The sequence below is a fragment of the Cydia splendana genome, chromosome 19 (assembly GCF_910591565.1).
Source record: "Cydia splendana chromosome 19, ilCydSple1.2, whole genome shotgun sequence".
Taxonomy (NCBI): Eukaryota; Metazoa; Arthropoda; class Insecta; order Lepidoptera; family Tortricidae; genus Cydia; species Cydia splendana.
Window position 1 is genome coordinate 4,449,234 of NC_085978.1, and position 21,416 is coordinate 4,470,649.

Here is a 21,416-nt window from a genome sequence, read left to right on the forward strand (position 1 = left end):
ACTATGGCATCACATTTCATAAAAGGTTGTATATTAACAATAAATAATGTTAACCGTTACAGCGATATTACGTAGTGTGCGTATTATTTCAGAGTGTGCTTTTTAGGTCGATCATAGTGCAATGTTAGACTTTTATTTCTAAAAATTCGTAGCTTGTACCCTTTTTTGCGGGTGATATAAAGTTATATCGCAGATGACGTCGTGATATAACCGAGTTATTTTCTTTTTCATGAATGTCCCATACCCATTTCATCCAAATTAATAATAGTCAAAATTTCAGTCACCATTACATAGTTTTGTAAAAATACTTGTAGAATGCTTATCGAGTGTTGAAGTTTTACTTTTTGAAGACCCCTTGAAATGAAATAATATCCTATAATTAAATCGTGGACTTTCCTTTCGACAATATCATTAAAGACTGATATACACATATACTTAACGAAAAAATTACAAGCATCCAATAGTGTTTATTCAATAGCTATTATTAGGCGTACGTATTTTTGGTATAGGTATAGTAAAAAGAATACTAAAATAATATAAAATAAACAACAATTTATACATAATGTGGATCGCACTTTTTCAGAAAACACAGCTGTGAATAATCACTGTCAAACTCTAAAAAAAAAACAATAAAACAATACAATTTTCTCAGGGTTGTGGCCGCAAGAATGGTACGCCGGCGTAAAAGAGATAGCAGTAAAATCTCCCTACTTGGTCTCGCAAACTTCACTCCGTTCCGACCTGCGCGAACTTCAGTACACTTCAGCTGTCAGAAACGATTCCGTGTCAGTGACGGAGCTTCAGGAGTTGAAGACGCAGATCTTGAACCTTTTGGATCATCCTCAAGATGTATCGGTGATAGTTGGGAAGCTTACTTTCGCGCCGTGCATGTATTTGCTCAGTGTGTACTGGCTTGAAACTTTGAGGTAAGTCAGGTGTAGAATCTACTGGTGAGTTGTATCGATGTGGTTCAGGGGTTTAAGGCGCAGATCGTCAACATTTTGGACCATCCGCAAGATGTATCGGTGATAGGCGAGAAACTGACATTCGCGCCGTGCATGTATCTGCTCCAGTACTCAGTGTGTACTGGTTTGAAACTTTGAGGCGAGTCAAGGGTAGTATCTACTGGTCATAAATAGTTTGTATATGTGAATTAGCTTCTAGAGTTGAAGACGCAGATATTGAACCTTTTGGAGAATCCGCAAGAATCGCAAGATGTATCGGTGATTGTTGGCAAACTTACGTTTGCGCCGTGCTTGTATCTGCTCAGTGTGTATTGGCTGGACACTTTGAGGTAAGTCAGGGGTAAAATCACTAATGTGGTCCAGGGGTTATAGACGCAGATACTTAACTTAAGGTTTTGACCATCCGTAAGATGTGTCTGTGATGGTTGACATGCTACGCGCCGTTACGTCCTGCTTAGGTTTTGTTGGTTGGAGTTAATGTAAGTTAGAAATAGCTTCTGCTACTAGTTACAAATGCCTTCATGACTTGTATCGATTATTGAACGCCAGGAGTTAAAGATACATTATTGTCAACTTTCTCGATTTCGGGTGTATTGTGTTGCATCAGTGTTTATTTTCTGAGACGTTGTAGTAACTGTCGATTGAAAGTAACGTAAAACCTCGTTAACTTAGGAAAATATAAAATGGAATCTGATTATTATTTTGAAACATATGTCATTGCATTATCTAAAAAGAGAATCAAACATTTTTGACCATTCCATCCATTGACAGTTTTAACCATATTATTTATATATAGTTATCCATGCCGTAATCGGCAACGGCGAGAGCGTGAGCTCTGATATGGCTGGCAAAGCCGAACTTACTTTTAAAAACTCTATCGCAGGTGGGGCAGTAAAGTTGACCAGAATTATTGTTAGTATAATTGTAAGTATAATTTAACCATATTATTAATGTATCACTTGTAGGGTCACCAACTCTCCGGAACCCAGTCTACAGCCGATCATAGAGTACCTGAGCGACACAGCCCTACAGAAGGACAAGAGTATGATGTGGCAATGCGTCGCCAGGTATGTTACCACAGCATCTAAATATATTCATGAGATTCGAACAATTTGGTCACACATTCTTTACATTGTCTTGTTTTTTATCCCCAAAAAATGTGACGGAGTGGAGCTTTTTAACAAGCTTTTATTAGGTCGACCTGTACGAGTATGTAATGGAATCTAAGGTAACTAATTTAACCATCTTCCAAGGATCGTAGCGTCATGAAAATTGGCAGCTGTATGTAGTTCTGATGACAATACGATAATATGGTACTGTCGAACTGATCTGATGATGGAGACAGGAGGTGGCCATGGGAACTCTGTGATGAAACAACGCAACCTAATTGTGTTAGGGGTTTTTTGAATTGTCTCGATGAGTATTAGTTGTCTGTCGTAAGAAAAGTACAGTTTAGATTTTAATTTTTCTCAAGATAATTATAATCTACAGCTAGGAAGACATGCAATAGCACTCAACGGTTTTTATTTATTTGATAAAAAAGAAAAATAGAAGCGTGACAGAGTCGTCAAGACAACATAAAGATAGTTTATTATTCAAGTAGGCATATTACAATGCCCTTATGAGTGTCAGATAAAGCTACACCGGATCCAATCCTACACCTCTGCCTCGAGAAGATTTAAATCCGCCCTCAATTGGAGGAGGGTATCCCAATATAGGACCGGCAACAAACTCGGCGGGACACATCTTTTCAAAACATTATACAGTCAGAAACAAGACAACGAAAATAATGTTGACCCAATTATTTCTTCTTCATTATTAATAATGCTTAACGCGACTGTCGAAGAGCGGGAAACGTCTTATTTCCAGCCTATCTACTCGTAATCATTAAATATGAGCAAATTACGGCGGGGGTCTTGTGTTCTAGCATGTTTAAGGAGATCCCAATGACTTTCGATCTCAATCCCTTAAAATTCTAATGCTTTTTTGTAGCTTATCATTAACAGCAACGGCTTTAAGCAATATAGTATCCCATATTTACTTCAAATTCCATTGTCTTCGAGATATTTGGCATCAAAGTTGATCAATTTTAGACCAAAAAAAGAAGTAAGCGATACACGGCCGTCGGCACGGCTGTTAGTGCTTGAGAAAGGAGACCTAGGCTCTCCGAAACATGTCGCGCGAGTGACTAAAACAAGTGAGTCTAAGACAAGTCTTTAGACAATGTTTAAAAAAAATCATAAATAAATAAGTCTTCATTTCTTTTAAAATCCGGTAAACAAAAATGGAGATAAAAGATTGAAGAACCGATAGCCGTTTGCATTATAATTCTATCTGTAGTGCAAAAGTAGGAGATACGACTTGTCAAAAATCGATGAAGACCTCGGGTAGCCCCTTAATCTATCAAATCATATTTCACAGTGTCGGCGACAAAGTATTCCTCAAATTCCTGGACGTGATGTCAGAGAAGGTGAAGGATGAGTCTCGAGAGCGCGAGCTCGAGAGTCACGCTCAGTTCCTATTGGTCAATTTCAACCACATACATAAGCAGATACGGCGAGTGGCCGACAAGTGGCTGGCTGGACTAGTGGATCGGTTTCCTCATCTGCTGTGGAACTGTAGGGTAAGCCAATCTGGCCACTACTTAATAGTTAAGTTTACGTTTCTTGCAGGTCTATGATAAGCACTGAGCGAGGAATTAAGTGTTTTAATCTCTTTTTATTTTAACTTTGACTTGTGTATGGACCAGTTGCGTTTTACACCTATATCTGAAGTTCCGAGATAATTACCTGTCATTTTGAAATAAATAAATAAATAAAGAAATATTATAGGACATTTTTACACTAATTGACTAAGCCCCACGGTAAGCTCAAGAAGGCTTGTGTTGTGGGTACTCAGACAACGATATATATAATATAAATATGAAATTCTTAGTTAATGGTGCTTTTGATTATCATTATCACTTTAAGAGGCCTCTCGGCAGATGTCGGTTTAAATCGCAATCGAAACAGAAACGTGAGCTACGAAAAGTTCCTATTGGTTAACTTCAACCACATAGATAATACGCCGATACGGCGAGTTGCCGACAAGTGGCTAGCTGGACTGTAGGGTACTATTAGGGTACGTTCAAAATGCTTCATTGAGAAGTAGATAAGCTAACATTTTAGCAGGTCCACGATAAGCAGTACATGTGGAATTCGTTTTTAGCATGTCTTTTCATTAGTTCCATCATAGCCCTATTACGTAATTTCGAGAAAAATGCCCGCCATTTTGTAATTCTTAGTGGTCAGATTGATTCGTATCAAAACTAAAATAAAATATTACGGCGTATTTTGAGAACGTGTAGTGGTTTTCCTTAGGAATATTCTCCAAGAGTCTCTTGCCCAAAATTGTGCAGCTGTTTATTTAAAATCTTTGTCCAGGTCCTCTGGTCCATGTTGGACATCCTGCAAGTCCTGAGCTACAGCTTGGAGTTAGACCCCAATGAGGAGACGCCTCTGCTCAAAGTGCCCGGCACTGACTTCACTCTTCAACTACAGGATACCTTGGAAGGTAGAGAGGTGAGTCCATATGACGTATTAGTATAACCTGTCTCTTGTGAGTTTCATGTTGGACATCCTGTATAATCCTGCATAGCTTCAGCTTGGAGCTACACCCCAACCAGGACAGACTTGTTGTTGTTGTTGTTGAAAAATGTGTCGTTAACCAGGTGAGTGTTTCGGCAATTAACATTTTTTTCTTGTTACCCAAAATCCCGTGCTTTCCTGATACAGGCAATCGAGCTTAAAAACAGTTGCTAAGTATACCCCTAATACCTGTCCGCTTGCAATTTTAAACTAAACAAATGCTTCATTTTCAGGGGATAGTGAAAGATTTCGCCGATCGCTGTCACGGGATAGTTCAGGAGGCCATGAAATGGGCGCCGCAGTCCACACGCTCGCATCTGCAGGAGTACCTGAATCAGGTTAATTGCCGGTTGATTCCGATATTATGGGTCTACCTATATTGAACGGTTTTGAGTACAATGTTTGATTGAAAACTGATTGATATTTCAGTAAACAACTACTACCTTTTACTAGGAAACTATCACGTCACTAACCACTTGAGTTACTTTCTATACTAATAAACTAAACTCTTAACTAACCTTAACGCTATTTCGGGCTGTTTAAAGTTAAAGTTACACATTTACGTCACTCGAAAAACCGGCCATGCCTCTAGTTTGTAAGCTTATCTAAGACGGCAGATTCTCAACTATTTATGTCGCAAAAAAATATAAATCCTACCCTAGTTCACGCTTAGCTGTTTATCAAATAATCTCTATACGAATTCCCGCTCACAATATTAATGTACTGTTATTCCAGGTCCCCAACTCAACGCTCTGGCACCACGTAGGGCTGGCGCTCGCGACTGGGGCACTTCTAGGCGCGGCGGGACTCAACCGCGCATCGGCCCCTCTATCCCGTGCCGCTCTAGAGAAGCGTCCCTCCTGTGTTACGCAGGATTCAGCGGCATTGCTAGCTGTAGTGTCACAGAGGAGTCGATACGCCGGTGAAGTAAGTACATCTTTACATGGCGACCCTGCTTTCATTGGCACCACGTAGTACTAGCCCTAGCGACCGGAGTGTTCATCTCGACCGCCCATCGGCCCCTCTATCCCATGCCGCTCTAGAGAACCGTCCCCCCTGTGTGACGTAAAATTCAACTGCATTTCTCGCTGTAGTGTCAAAAGAGGAGTCGATATGCCGGTGAAGTAAGTACATCTTTACATGGCGACCCTGCCAAGCTTTAGTATCAAGTACTTTCCCTAGCGACAGAAAGAAGAGGGGCTTATCGCGCATCGGTCCATCTATCCCATGCCGCTTTAGAAAAGAGACCTCCTTGCGTGACGCAAGACTCAGCTGCATTATTCGCTGTAGCATCACAAAGAAGTCAATATGCCGGTGAAGTACAATTCTTACATGGCGACCCTGCCTTGATACTTTAGTCGTACGTAGGATAGGGCTGAACCAGGCATCAGCCCTACTATCCCGTGCGTTAGAAAAGAGACCACCTTGCGTGACGCTCTCACACTAATGTTTTTATCACCAGGTGGCCGGCGCAGTGGCAGCGGAAGGCGGCGGCGAAGCTGCCTTATGGCGCGTGGGCGCTCGCCTCCATACCGCACTAAAAGACGCCTGTACCAGCGAGAGCGAGACGGCGCATCGTGCGGCATTGTGGCGTGCTACAGCGCTGCTAGTACATGCGCGACATCACGCCACGCAGGATGGGACGGCACGCGCGCTGTTACATTCAGTGGGTGAGTAAATTCTATAGTTTCTTAATAATAACTTTAGTAAGGCATCAGTAGCAAATGATAGGTTGCAGGCTGACATTCTTTGCGCAGCTCGCACGTGTTCGTAAACTCACGTGTTCGTAGGAATTAATTGACTTTTAGTTACCCAATTTATATGTCTGGTAGGACGTTAATTCTTAAGTTTATGGGCTCGAGCGTGACTTGTAAAAGCAAGTTTTGTTTCAAATCTCCAGCAACAAGACAAAGTAAAGCTTACAGATGTACCTAGTGCATAATTGTTTTCCATCGTATTTTCTCGGAAACGTTCGTATTTGTCATGTTACTTCAGTAAACCTCAGTGCTTTTTGTGTCGAGACTGACTGAAATAGCAAGATACATTGGTACGTTTCCTTGAAAATACGATGGAAAATAATTATGCACTACATCTGTAGGATGACTTCAGCCGATATTTTTCAAGCACCTTCACTGTTAATTGACAGCCTGACCGAAACTCTCCTTTTATAATCTCCTCGTAAAGTAATACGGCAATAAATGTGTATCAAAAATGTGGCTTTCCATCACAGAAGGATCCTTATGCTTCAAGTGCAATAAGGACGTTTCCATCTGAAATCCTTATTGCAGATGATGCTTAAAGACCCTTCTCTGATAGAAAGCCACAAATATTTGACAGACCATCATGTCTGTATTGCAGCATGGTCCCAAGTGGACATATTCACCGAAGACGCTGTGACCTCCGCCGTGGAGTGCTGGCAGTGGCTGACCACGGCGCGGCCGGAGCTGGAGCTGAGACTACTGCAGGAAATGTTCGCCGCGTGGCAGTGCACCGTCGACCGCCGAATGGGACTGTTCTCACCGCAAACTGAGGAGACCAGCCCGCTAGCCGCCTATGAGGGTATGTTGTATATTGTAGACTACTGACATTAACAGTGGAGTGGCAGTGGCTGACCAAGGCGCGGCCGGAGCTGGAGCTGAGACTACTGCAGCAAATGTTCGCCGCGTGGCAGTGCACCGTCGACCGCCGCATGGGGCTGTTCTCACCGCAAACTGAGGAGACGAGTTCGCTAGCCGCCTATGAGGGTATGTTCTATACTGTAGAGTGTAGACTACTGACATTAACAGTGGAGTGGCAGTGGGTGACCACGGCGCGGCCGGAGCTGGAGCTGTTCTCTCCGCAAACTGAGGGGACCAGCCAGCTAGCCGCCTATGAGGGTATGTTCTATGTTGTAGACTACTGACATTAACAGTGGAGTGGCAGTGGGTGACCACGGTGCGGCCGGAGCTGGAGTTGTTCTCTCCGCAAACTGAGGAGACCAGCCCGCTAGCCGACTATAAGGGTATGTTCTATTATAGACTACTGACATTCACCGAAGTTCTGTAGTGGAGTGGCACTGGCTGACCATGGCCATGGGGCTGTTCTCGCCACAAACTGAGGAGACCTCAGCCCACTAGCCGCTTATGAGGGTATGTTCTATTATAGAGTACTGACATTCATCGAAGTTCAGTAATGGAGTGGCAGTGGCTAACCTAATTACAGCCATGGGGCTATTCTCCCACCAGGAGACCAGCCCGCTAGCCGCCTGAGGGTATGTTCTATACTGTAGACTACTGACATTCACCGACGTTCTGTAGTGGAGTGGCAATGGCTAACCACAGCCATAGGGCTGTTCTCTCCACAAACTGAGGAGACCACAGCCCACTAGCCGCTTATGAGGGTATGTTCTATTATAGACTACTGACACTCACCGAAGTTCAGTAGTGGAGTGGCAATGGCTAACCACAGCCATGGGGCTGTTCTCCCACCAGGAGATCAGCTCGCTAGCCGCTTATCGGGGTATGTTCTTCGTCATATTAACGTCTACCCGCGATTGCCAAAGTGACAACTTTGGACGAAGCCTAAGGAAATTATAACGAAGGAATCTAACTTCGCGGGGCTACAATTCTGCAGACTGCTTGCGTGTAATTTCTGCCTTTTCCATTTGACGCAATAAGTACGAAGTCTTCGGTCTTGCCGTTAGTCAAATACTTTGTAAACATCTTTTAAAGCCTATTTGAGGTCATCCATCAATTACACCCTCCCCCCTTGAGGGGGAGGGGGATCTAAAAAATCTAAATTTTGTTGAGTCACACTTTTTAATAGGAAAGAGATAGGTATTTAATACCGTCCCGTCACACTTGGCATGACCACCCCTCTCCCTGTTGCTGTGACGTAATTTTTTTTGTTAGGAAAACTTACAGCTAGAGTAACAAGATATGAAGATATGTAGATGAACCCTTTACAGAATAATTACCTATTGTTTTTTTAGTTACGGCCTGGGACATCCAAAGCGGACGCCAATATCTTTCTTTGGAGCTTATTGTGCGAAATGTCATTTGGTATTTTTTTGGTGTTTTTCAGGGTCCAAACTAGAACCTCGACCACCGTTCGTGGCACCGCACGCAGTATGGGTGCGGTACTTCTGCGAGCTGGCTGAGACGGCCAAGTACAATAGTCACGAGAAGGTCGAGATGCTGGCCAGCATGCTCCATAGGTTAGTACGATTCAGCAGGAGCGTGGTTAGCCACTCAAGGACATAGGTCCTAAAATTAGCAACTTTAAGAGCCGTGTCATCTTACGCTCAAAAATGACATTTGGCTTTTTAATACCTCAGAATACAGATGTGCAACTTCCCAAAAAGATTCTCGGATATTTTGAAAACTTCCTTTAAGTATATCTTGTGAAGTTTTTCAAAATATCCCAAAACTTTTCTAAGATTTTGAAAACTTTCCGATTGAAAAATTTGCACATCTGTACATAAGAGAAATCCTTCTTTTGGTATCTCGAGATTTAACGTATGTACACGTACATACATAATAATTATTTAAGTAAAGATTTTTACTGTTTCTATTTTTTTTGTCTCTAAAAATAAAGTTATAATACTCTTTTCAGATCTTTACCATTGGCCGTTGGAGATGTTCGGGACAATATAAACAGGCACGTGGAAGCCGTTGGTGTCAGATTCAAGTAAGTTGCATTTTGAATCTTAACGCTCAGTTTTAGAGTCTTAATTTGAACTTCGTTATCTAATATCTTGTTCGATAGTGTCTCTGTCTTTTTGCGAAAAAAAAAGAAGGAGTAATCTTTACGTGACAGTTTCATCTGACCTCTAAGAATGAGTGTCAAAGGGATAGTAAAATAATTAAACTAGGAAGTAATTTGTAACCCCCTTATTCATAAAACTTTACGGGCCTGATTTAGTTAAATTATGTTTTATCCCTTTCTTACAAATACATAAGTCAAAATGACAGATAAGGACTAACGATTATTAGCTAATCGAGGTTTATAGCGCGTTTATGAATAAGGGGGTAAGCCTATTGCTTTACTTAAGTAGTCAATTTGTAAGAAGTCATTGTATATCTAAATTATCTAACTAAATGATTGAAAGAAAACTAACTCTAAACTTCTTTTATTTACAGACTATTATCCTGCGGCCTATCTCTCCTACAAGGCGACATTCTACCCCGTTCTCTCGCCCGTAACATTCTCAGAGAGCGCGTATACAGTGCTTGCTTAGATTACTTCTGTCGAGGCCTGCAGTGTCCCAGCAAAACGTCCTGTGCTTTAAGAGAGGACATCATATCGCTCATCAAGTTCTGGCAGTTGATGCATTCCGATAAGAAGTATTTGAAAAGCAGTGATATTGGTAAGTATTTCTCTCTTTATAGAGGACATTTAACCCCGATTTCTAGCTTGGAATATCCCCAGAGAGCGCGTATACCTGCAGTGCTTGCTTAGATTACTTCTGTCGCAAGTTCTGGCAGCTGATGCATTCCGATAAGAAGTATTTGAAAAGCAGTGATATTGGTCAGTATTTCTCACATTTTAACCTGACTTCTAGCTTGGAACATCCTCAGAGAGCGCGTATACAGTGCTTGCTTAGATTACTTCTGTCGCGGGCTGCAGTGTCCCAGCAAAACGTCCTGTGCCTTAAGAGAAGACATCACATCGCTCATCAAGTTCTGGCAGTTAATGCATTCCGATAAGAAGTATTTGAAAAGCAGTGATATTGGTAAGTAAATATTTTGTTAGGGGTAATTTTACCCCGATTTCTAGCTTGGAATATCCCCAGAGAGTGCGTATACAGCGCGTATTTAGATCACTTATGTCGAGAGCAGTTACAGATTCGAGAGTCATCTTGTAGCCTAAATTGGAAACTTCAACTTGGCTTCGCAACATCACAATTAACAAGTGCGCCCTCTTTTGTTTCTTGTATGTATAGTTCATGTAGTGCATAATTATTTTCCGTCGTATTTTCTCGGAAGCGTTCGTATTTGTCATGCTGCTTCAATCAACCTCAGTACATTTTGTACCGAGACTGACTGAAATAGCAAGACACGTTCGTTTCCGTGAAAATACGACGGAAAGTAATTATGCACATCTGTACGCGTGTAATTCCTTAACCTTTTGAACGCTAAACGGCGCATCCATTTGCCGTGCCAGTGACGCCACGGGGGTAAAATTTAGTTTTGTGAATAAATAATGCCAACCTAAAAATGGGGTGTTTTTCAGTAGATTTTCATCAAAAGACGATTGACGTCAAATGCCGTCTTTGACGTCGTTGTCACGATTTTGCGTTGACGTCAATTGCCGTCTGTGGCGTTCAAAAGGTTAATTAATAAATAATTATTCATACTTGACATCGTTTCAGGTGATTTCGACCAACTGGGCCCCAGCAGTCAACAGAGTATCTACACGTCGAACTCCCCTACTGACGCGCGCTCGTCGGTCAACAGTAGCGACATGGGCAACCGGCAGACCACCGGCTGGATCAACACGGTAAACTGATTCTTAATACCCCGTGTTAAGGTACATTATTACGTGGTTCGTGCAAAATTCTTATACGTCGAGTTCTCAAATTAAATGAAGGTAAAGTGAGTTGAACCTTACTGCACTGTGTTAAAAGTTTTTTTTTTATTATTTGTTACGCAATGTTGGTGGCCTAGCCAAGGTGACAATCGCTTGCGCATTGCCATCGAATCGCTTTGTGTCTCTATCACTCTTCCATATTTGTGTGACAGTGACAGTTGCGTTCCGTTCGCTACGTAGCGTTAGCGATTGGCATGTTGTATACGGGGCCTGTTTTTTGTTTATTGGGTTTCTAAAGTGCACGGATTTTTTTTTTGTGTCACGCACACTGTCAAAATTGCTAATAACATATTATTTTCACATCTTCAAATACACGACTAGCAACTTAACTAGAAAATTAGGTATTTAATATGAACTATTCGAGCAAACTTTGACTTATTTTTCAATAAGTTCGCAGTTAACCACTAAAGCTCGGTTTTCCTAGGATAGCGGTGCCGTCATATAGTGGCCGTCTCCATACAAAATAATACGGCTAAATATGGATGTCGTAGTATTTTGTATGGAGACGGCCGCTATATGACGGCACCGCTATTCTAGGTAACCAGAGCTTAAGCCAAATACTCTATTATAGTGTATGTTTTCATTTCTAAACTGTTTCTTTTTTATAACTGAATATAGAGTCAAACGACAGCCAGTATGAACTACTTGACGGTGAGTTATATTCGATTTGCGTATTGACCAGGCTTGAACAGATAACGCATATTCACTGATGCTTTATATGTATTTGAATATGTAGTATTTTCATATAAGCATTATGTATTTGTGCGCCAGATAAATCGAGTATGCGTGAATTATTTCCCTATTTTCTACATTAACTCGAACAAAATAAATATTCTTATTATGCCATATTATAATATAAGCTTTATAATGATTGCGGCAAAGTCAATACATCAGTCATTTTTAAGCTTAAGTTAAGCAAGATGAAAGTAAGCTGTGCTAAAATTAGAACTTATAATATGCTAATCCCATAAACATTTTGACAGAAATTACGCTTTAGAAACAGTTTTTTAATACCTGGTAAATGTCATTCGGTAATGGTGTTATAATTAAAATTGCTTCATACCAGCATTTTAACTCTTAAGAAACAATAGACAATATAAACATTTCACACATCTTGTAGCATTTTTCGCTTGTCACCAGGAGAAAGTTCCACTTTCTAGTCAAATGAAGATCACCTTAAGTTCTTGTTATTTTCACATATTTTGTTAGTAAATCAATTTACTATACAAATGCTAAATTCCAAGTTTTATCTAACTGAATAACATCATTTCTTTTCTAATTTATCTTAGCAATAACCAATTAACCATATCACTCAAAATATCCTTAAAATTAAACCTTCATAACTCTACACACCATTGCAAAATGGATCCAAACATCTATGAAACAAAGTCGAATATCCCAGGTACCGATGTCAACGACGACGCTCAGCAGCGGAGCCGGCAGTATCGCCGGCAAGCGGTCGAATAGAAGCGTGAAGCCACCGGCCAAGTCTCAGGACACATTCGTGAAGGATTACGTTAGGAAGAGGAACCTTATTCTGGAGCTTATGGTGAGTTGGGACGAAAGTGGCCTATGTACTTTTATTATGTCAAGCGGTCGAATAGAAGCGTGAAGCTACCGGCCAAGTCTCAGGATACATTCGTGAAGGATTACGTTAGGAAGAGGAACCTTATTCTGGAGCTTATGGTGAGTTGGGACGAAAGTGGCCTATGTACTTTTATTATGTCAAGCGCTCGAATAGAAGCGTGAAGCCACCGGCCAAGTCTCAGGACACATTCGTGAAGGATTACATTAGGAAGAGGAACCTTATTCTGGACCTTATGGTGAGTTGGGACGAAAGTTGCCTATGTACTTTTATTATGTCAAGCGGTCGAATACAAGCGTGAAGCCACCGGCCAAATCTCAGGATACATTCGTGAACGATTATGTTGTGAATGGGTAATTAATTAATACTGCATCGTGAAAAACGCAAGACCTTTTATTATGCAAAACATAAACTAAAACTGACACAGTGACTGGAGTTTCTCTATCTCTATGAATACGTTTACTTTATAACCTATCATCCTGAGTTAATGAATAACAATGCCATGTAATTTTGATTCAACAGGCCGTAGAGATAGAGTTCCTAGTGACGTGGCACAACCCGCACGGGCGGCCGGAGCAGGCCATCCCCGGCGAGGACAACATCGCCACGTGGCGCTCCAAGCCGAACACCGAGCGCACGTGGCGCGACTACGCCAAGCTGGCGTGGGACATCAGCCCCACGCTGGCCGTGTTCCTGCCGGAGAGGTAAGAGACACAGGCCATCCCCGGCGAGGACAACATCGCCACGTGGCGCTCCAAGCCGAACACCGAGCGCACGTGGCGCGACTACGCCAAGCTGGCGTGGGACATCAGCCCCACGCTGGCCGTGTTCCTGCCGGAGAGGTAAGAGACACAGGCCATCCCCGGCGAGGACAAAATCGCCACGTGGCGCTCCAAGCCGAACACCGAGCGCACGTGGCGCGACTACGCCAAGCTGGCGTGGGACATCAGCCCCACGCTGGCCGTGTTCCTGCCAGAGAGGTAAGAGACACAGGCCATCCCCGGCGAGGACAACATCGCCACGTGGCGCTCCAAGCCGAACACCGAGCGCACGTGGCGCGACTACGCCAAGCTGGCGTGGGACATCAGCCCCACGCTGGCCGTGTTCCTGCCGGAGAGGTAAGAGACACAGGCCATCCCCGACGAGGACAACATCGCCACGTGGCGCTCCAAGCCGAACACCGAGCGCACGTGGCGCGACTACGCCAAGCTGGCGTGGGACATCAGCCCCACGCTGGCCGTGTTCCTGCCGGAGAGGTAAGAGACACAGGCCATCCCCGGCGAGGACAACATCGCCACGTGGCGCTCCAAGCCGAACACCGAGCGCACGTGGCGCGACTACGCCAAGCTGGCGTGGGACATCAGCCCCACGCTGGCCGTGTTCCTGCCGGAGAGGTAAGAGACACAGGCCATCCCCGGCGAGGACAACATCGCCACGTGGCGCTCCAAGCCGAACACCGAGCGCACGTGGCGCGACTACGCCAAGCTGAATATTTATACAGAAATTTTGAGCTTAAATTTATACAGAAATTTTGAAATTCTATAAAACACAGGTAGGAATTAGGATCAAAATTTATAGTGACATTCAAATTAATTTAAATAATGTATAAAATAGCGGACGTGGAAGAGAACAATCTCACACCTGTGGATGCCGAAGACCGGGCAAAGTGGAGAAGATGGAGCAGGAAAGCGAACCCTGGCGCTAGGCCGGGAAAACGCTAGGCTGAAGAAGAAGAATGAATAAAATAATAATATTTAAGAAATAGGCTAAATAACTACAAGACCTAACTACAAAATTATTTACAATTCACAAAGATCTTGGAACACTTTTAGGCCATGAACCTATATTTGGCGAACCTAAGTTTCGTGTAAGGTGCAGGGGGACAATTTCAACTCCGGGGTAAAGATAAAGAGGTAAATATAGTTTATTATTCAAGTAGGCATATTACAATGCGCTTATGAACTTCAAATAAAGCTACACCGGCTCCAACCGTACACCTGTGCCTCGAGAAGATTTAAATCCCCCCTCAATTGGAGGACTCAAATTCTTACAAAAGCAAAAGAAAATAAAATAAATAAAATGAATGAAAATATATGCTTATTATATAAATCTGACTGATTGTTTTGAAATACATATATCAAATATTTGATGTGCTTTCTTACCTGGGCTGTGTCACCTATAAATTTACACATAATACAATGATTTTAATTGCTACTTAACCCGCAGTCGATATTGCCCCCCTGCACCTTACATATTTTTTTAAATTAATAATTATTAATTTTAGGTTCAATAACGAGGGTATTATCGCCGAAATGCGTCGCAAAGTGCAGGCCCAGCCGACCGCTGTGTGCCACATCCCCCAAGCCCTCAAATATCTGGTCACAACGGAGACTCTACTCAACGACGCGCATGAGGTATGTACCACCTTTTGAGAGGTTATCTATAGTGGGAATTGTCTTAGGATGTAGCCTATATTTACTATTTAGTAAGTTTGCCTGTAAATATTATTGGCCTGTATCTGTTTTTTTCCTAATAAAGAAAATAAAAAATAAATATAATTAACGCATTCACTGCCAGGGGCGTGGCCTAGGAACAAACTTGTATGACGGTGGACGCACATGTGCGTCGGGGGCAGTGAATGTGTTAACCGATTTCTTTACCCAGAAGGAGAAGGTTCTGTATTCGATTGTGGCTATTTTTTATGTATGTTCACCGATTACTCCGAGACCCGTGATTGAGTAATTATTTTTTTTATTACCAAGGCTCGGAAAAACGCTTCTAGCTAATTGCTACTTGTTATATTTGACAGTTAGTCCACATGGTGACATGGGCCCGCGTGACGCCGGTGGAAGCGCTGTCGTACTTCAGCCGGCAGTACCCGCCGCACCCGCTGTCCGCGCAGGCCGCCGTGTCCGCCCTCACGTCCTACCCGTCCTCCGCCGTGCTGCTGTACATCCCGCAGCTGGTGCAGGCGCTGCGCCACGACACGGTACGTGTCGAGACATGTCACAGCCGGCAGTACCCGCCGCACCCGCTGTCCGCGCAGGCCGCCGTGTCCGCCCTTACGTCCTACCCGTCCTCCGCCGTGCTGCTGTACATCCCGCAGCTGGTGCAGGCGCTGCGCCACGACACGGTACGTGTCGAGACATGTCACAGCCGGCAGTACCCGCCGCACCCGCTGTCCGCGCAGGCCGCCGTGTCCGCCCTTACGTCCTACCCGTCCTCCGCCGTGCTGCTGTACATCCCGCAGCTGGTGCAGGCGCTGCGCCACGACACGGTACGTGTCGAGACATGTCACAGCCGGCAGTACCCGCCGCACCCGCTGTCCGCGCAGGCCGCCGTGTCCGCCTTCACGTCCTACCCGTCCTCCGCCGTGCTGCTGTACATCCCGCAGCTGGTGCAGGCGCTGCGCCACGACACGGTACGTGTCGAGACATGTCACAGCCGGCAGTACCCGCCGCACCCGCTGTCCGCGCAGGCCGCCGTGTCCGCCTTCACGTCCTACCCGTCCTCCGCCGTGCTGCTGTACTTCCCGCAGCTGGTGCAGGCGCTGCGCCACGACACGGTACGTGTCGAGACATGTCACAGCCGCCCAGTACAGCTTCATCTTATGTCACGTGCTCAGGGCACTCAATGTCCGACCTATCACGTCCAGGACTAGTACCGGTGTCTTGTGAAAATAGCGAAATCAAAAGGTTAATCTTGTCAGCAGCAGTGGCGGAGCGTGAACCAATCTAGCCGTGGGCGAGAACCAAATCTGCGAGGCCCTTCTCAATGTGTTTTCCCAAGGTAATAAAAAGATTGGCTTTGGCCCCCTAAGTGCGAGGCCGTGGGCGAAGGGGGCCCCCTAAGGGCGATTCGCCCACGCCTAGCTACGCCACTGGTCAGCAGATCGCTCTGCTATTAAAATTTTACAAAAAAAAATCGCGACGGGTGAAGTTCAAACTAGTGGTTCAGTGTAATTAAGCCCACTGACATTACCGACTCACCGAAACTTCAAACTACTACTCATATGTTAACTGGAAGAGATCCCTCAAAGGGATAAGTTCGCCTTTGTACTTCTTACTAATTGTTTATCATTTTTAATATGTATTTTTGTACAATAAAGAGTTTACTACTACTAAGACTACTACTTACCCAGCGCCGCGAGAATCTCAGCGAAGACATTTTTACCATCTTTCCTTTTTTTCAAATATGTCAAAAGATAAAACCAAATAACATACATTGATAATTGCAGATGGGCTACGTGTCTGAGCTGATAAAGTCCCTCGCGCGCAAGTCGCAGGTGGTGGCCCATCAGCTCATATGGAACATGCATACCAACATGTACACCGATGAAGAAATGCATAACAAAGACCGTAAGTTAACCATCAACTTATACACGATGATTTTTAATCGGTGATCAGGAACCAATTATTCTAATTCAGTCATCGATGGCGATCACATTTAACTATGAAACCAACAGCGAAATCGCGAAAAAAAAATTAACTCTCTCATAGAAAATATCAACATCGGACCAGCCCTAATGTATGAAACAGGCAATTTTTTTTTGTGAATTCGAGGTTGGTCCTATAGTTAAATGTGATCGCCATCGATGACTGAATTAGAAAAATAGGTTCCTGATCACCGATTACATTTCTTGGTGTATATGTGTCGCTTAACTTCAAACTCGGGTAAATCCCTTCGACCCTCTCATCTTTCTTTCTTAATCAATTAAAATCAAAATCGCATAATCTGACAGATGGATTTTCCCGAGCTTGAAGTTAAGCGACTCATATTACTTCGTAATGGACCCACTGATTACCAGTGCGCCAGACGATATTGGCCTGTCAGTTAAAAGCAAAATTTGACAGCTCCGAACAACTGACAGGCTGATAAGTATCGTCCGGTGAACTGGTAATTTGTGGGCCCCTTAACGAGCACTACGAATGGGGCTAGTACATTGGTGTCATGCACAAATGCGAGCCAATCGCCAACTAGTTGCGTTAGACTGCACAACTCATCGACCAATCGCGTTGTGTCATTCGTGCGTACAACTAGATTTGACACCAAACGAGCATGTTCGTTCGGAATTATATGAACGGGCCTCACTTTACTCTTGGATTTTTTTAAGTTAACTTGACGTTTCCACTGTTCGAGTGGAAACATTAAGTCTTCTTCTTCTTTCCATCCTGTTACCCCCTGCTGGGGTGTAGGGCTCGAATCTTTTTCTTCCACTGACTCCGGTCCTGGGCAGCTTGGGTAGCCTCCTCCCACCCCATCCCCAATACACCCAGCTCTTGCTCCACAGAACGGCGCCAAGTAGATTTAGGGCGACCATGTTTCCGTTTGCCGGGCATCTTCCAGGTCAGGGCCACTTTGGATAGGTGGGTGTCAGGTTTCCTGAGGATATGCCCAACCCAATGCCATTTCCGCGTCTGGATCTCCTTGTGTACGGGTGCTTGTCCGGTTATTCTCCATAAGTGAGCGTTTGTGATCCAGTTAGGCCAAAAGATACGTAGGATTTGCCTTAAGCATTTGTTCACAAACACTTGGAGTTTTGTCATTAGGTCTTTGCGGACAAACCAGGTTTCGCACCCGTACAGTAGCACGGCCTTTACATTCGAGTTGAAGATCCTCACTTTAGTTCTTCTCGTTAGGATAGAGGAGTTCCACACAGGTTTAAGCTGGCTGAATGCAGCTCTGGCTTTGTTTATTCGAGTTTCAATGTCAGCTTCCGTTCCTCCACTCTGGTCGACAATACTGCCCAAATAGCAAAAGCTCGCCACTTGTTCGATCTGGTTTCCCTTAATCAGCAGCGGAGTTGAATCGGTGGTATTCTGGCGCATTTCCTTTGTTTTCTTGTAGTTAATGCGCAATCCTTCCTTTTCAGCCTCCTCTGCTAGATCTTCCGCCTTGTCTTGGAGTTGCTCACGCGTGGTTGCTATAAGACAGAGGTCATCTGCAAAGTCGATATCCTCGAGGTCTTTTTCAGATGTCCAAGGCAAGCCTCTTCGACCTTTGCTGGTAACCCTGCACATCACGTCGTCGAGCACCATCAAAAATAGCAGTGGGGAGAGCAAACAACCCTGTTTGACGCCTGCTGTGACATCTATACTCTCAGTGAGTTTACCCTTGTGGAGCACTCTACACGACGATCCATGGTAGAGTGCTTTGATAATGTTGATCAGCTTATCTGGCACACCGTTAAGCTTCAGAACCCTCCATATGCTTGCCCATTTTACCCTATCGAATGCTTTTTCAAAGTCCACGAATAGGGTAAAAACCTCACACTGCATCTCCTGACATTGTTCTAGGACCATTCGCAAGAGGTTGATCTGGTCCGCACATGAACGCCCCGGCCTAAATCCTGCCTGTTCTTCTCTGAGCTTGCTGTCAATCACTTTTGCCATCCTCGAGAGTAAGATCTTGCACAGCACTTTAGAGCAAATGGGTAGCAGATTTATACCCCTCCAGTTAGAGCATTGGGATAGGTCTCCTTTTTTGGGTAGTTTTATAATAATGCCTTCCTTCCATGATGTTGGTACCTGCTCTTGTTCCCAAATGCGCGTCAGTAGTGGCTCGAGAATTTCGCCGGTGAGATTTACATCCACTTTCAGAGCTTCCGCCGTGATCCCATCGTTACCGGGTGCCTTGCCAGATTTTAACGTAGTAACTGCTTTGATGATCTCGCTTATGCTCGGAGGGTCTTCATCAATATCGGGCAGAGTCTGGCTATGTACGACTGTAGTCTCCAAAGAAGTCGGGGCCCTAAACACCTCAGCGAAATGCTCTCGCCATGTACAAAGTTGCTGCTCCAGAGTTACCTGTAACTTTCCGGCTGCGTCCTTCAGTGGTTTGTCAGCGATAGGCTTATTGCAGAGAGTCCTTGCAGACTTATACAACTCCCCCATATTTCCTGAGTACGCAGCCAGCTCCGCCTTTTGTGCTATCGCTTCCGTCCAAGTACGTTTGTCTTTTTTGAGGTTGCGCTTGATTTTTGACTCGCATAAGTAGTATTCGTACGCTAGCTCTTCCTTAATTTCTATGGACTGCGCGGAGTTAATTCGTTGTTTCTTTTCGTGCCTTGTCTGGATCATATCCCAAGTGGTTCCTGAGATCCACTGCTTCTTTGGCTTTCGCTCGTATCCGAGCACAACCTCGCAACTTTTCCGAAAAGCGTCTCTAACGGAGTTCCAATGTTCTTCCAGGGCAACCTGAGTTTCACTTATATTCTCGCCACGCGCGCGGAGTTCGTTTTGAAAACGTAACCTTGTGGGGGATTTTTGGAGCTCCTCGATATTGAACCTGCGATTTGCTGACTTAAAGCTCTGCTGGATGCTTGCCACTTTAAGTTTGATTTTGGCGACAACTAGGTGGTGATCACTGTTTATGTCAGCCCCTCGTTTATTTCGGACATCTAGAAGAGATCTTCTCCACTTTCGGCTTATCATAACATGATCGATTTGGTTCTCCGTGCGACGATTAGGTGAGACCCATGTCACTTTGTGGCATTTCTTGTGTGGGAATATAGATCCTCCTACTATTAAGTCATTTTGGCAACAAAGATCTATGAGCCTATCAACGTTTTCAGTTCGGTGTCCCTCCGCGTGCTTGCCTATCCACGGTTCAATATTCGAGTTGCTCTTTCCCATTTGGGCATTGAAGTCTCCCATACATATAACAATATCTTGGCGCTTTGTTTTCTGTAGTGTGGCCTGAAGTTGGCTGTAGAACTTGTCCTTCGTTCTTGCGTCCGCTGCATTTGTTGGCGCGTAACACTGTATAACCGTGATGTTTCTTACTTTTGAGTGAAAACGAGCTGTTATAATGCGGTCCGAAACAGGATGCCATTCTAACAAGCTATTCTTTGCTTTGTCGGTCATTAGGAATCCTACGCCATATTCGTGTTTCTCAGTGACATCTTTGCCGGAATAGACAAATGTCATCCCATCCACCAGCTGCTCCCCAAACCCCTTCCATCTGGTCTCTGAAATGCCTAGAATCTCAAGCTTATAGTTACGCATGACTTTGGTAAGTTGGTGTAGGCGACTTTCTTCTTTCAAGGTTCTTACATTCCAGCAACCAATCATTGTCCATTGTTTCATGCCGAAGGTTGTTAGAGTTTTATCAGTCCGGTTTCTTTTGATTCGAGTTTCAGTAATAAAAATGGATTCGGGCATACAGGTTATTAGCCCATAGTGCCCTAGGCTGATGGCAGGGCTGCTGCCTCAAAGCGTACCGCCACGCTTGATTTGTACCAGAGTTTGCTCTCCTCTCATTCGTTTATTGGTTATTTAGACCAAAAGGCCGATGAATGCCTCCTCCAGTGAATTGGGTGTATGGTTATACCGCCACGGCTCGGTCGCCAGAGCCTCGTTTGTTATCCAGCAGGGAGCACCACGGAAGCAGATTTGCCTCCGCCGCCATCCGGCGCGTGCAGGTGAGGTTGACATTAGGGCAAGCTAGATGTTGATGCTGTTCTCCCCTTACTCCCCATTAAGTGAAAAAGTGAAAGGAAACATTAAGTGAGTAAGTTTTAAGGCGAAAACTTAAAATTACATATTATAATGTTTCTGTTATCTTTAAATACCTACAGTATGCGTCATGGCGCAAAGAACGGACGCATAACCTTTTATATTTGAGGAAACGGAATGTTTTTGGTACAAATTATATATACATTGAGCATTT

General features: G+C 44.1%; 1 protein-coding gene across 1 annotated transcript in view; it reads left to right on the forward strand.

The window, feature by feature from the left end:
• The window catches only part of LOC134800272 (phosphatidylinositol 4-kinase alpha), a 68,832-nt gene that overhangs the window by 40,930 nt on the left and 6,486 nt on the right, over window positions 1-21,416 (forward strand). Inside the window, exons 15-31 of the mRNA XM_063772781.1 lie at window positions 653-926; window positions 1,931-2,032; window positions 3,387-3,588; window positions 4,388-4,525; window positions 4,825-4,929; window positions 5,327-5,518; window positions 6,054-6,261; window positions 6,950-7,150; window positions 8,654-8,786; window positions 9,185-9,259; window positions 9,712-9,938; window positions 10,944-11,071; window positions 12,564-12,710; window positions 13,269-13,450; window positions 15,031-15,160; window positions 15,556-16,023; window positions 16,984-17,104. Of these exons, the coding sequence (XP_063628851.1) occupies window positions 653-926; window positions 1,931-2,032; window positions 3,387-3,588; window positions 4,388-4,525; window positions 4,825-4,929; window positions 5,327-5,518; window positions 6,054-6,261; window positions 6,950-7,150; window positions 8,654-8,786; window positions 9,185-9,259; window positions 9,712-9,938; window positions 10,944-11,071; window positions 12,564-12,710; window positions 13,269-13,450; window positions 15,031-15,160; window positions 15,556-16,023; window positions 16,984-17,104 (3,033 nt within the window). The remainder of the gene's footprint in view (window positions 1-652; window positions 927-1,930; window positions 2,033-3,386; window positions 3,589-4,387; window positions 4,526-4,824; window positions 4,930-5,326; window positions 5,519-6,053; window positions 6,262-6,949; window positions 7,151-8,653; window positions 8,787-9,184; window positions 9,260-9,711; window positions 9,939-10,943; window positions 11,072-12,563; window positions 12,711-13,268; window positions 13,451-15,030; window positions 15,161-15,555; window positions 16,024-16,983; window positions 17,105-21,416) is intronic.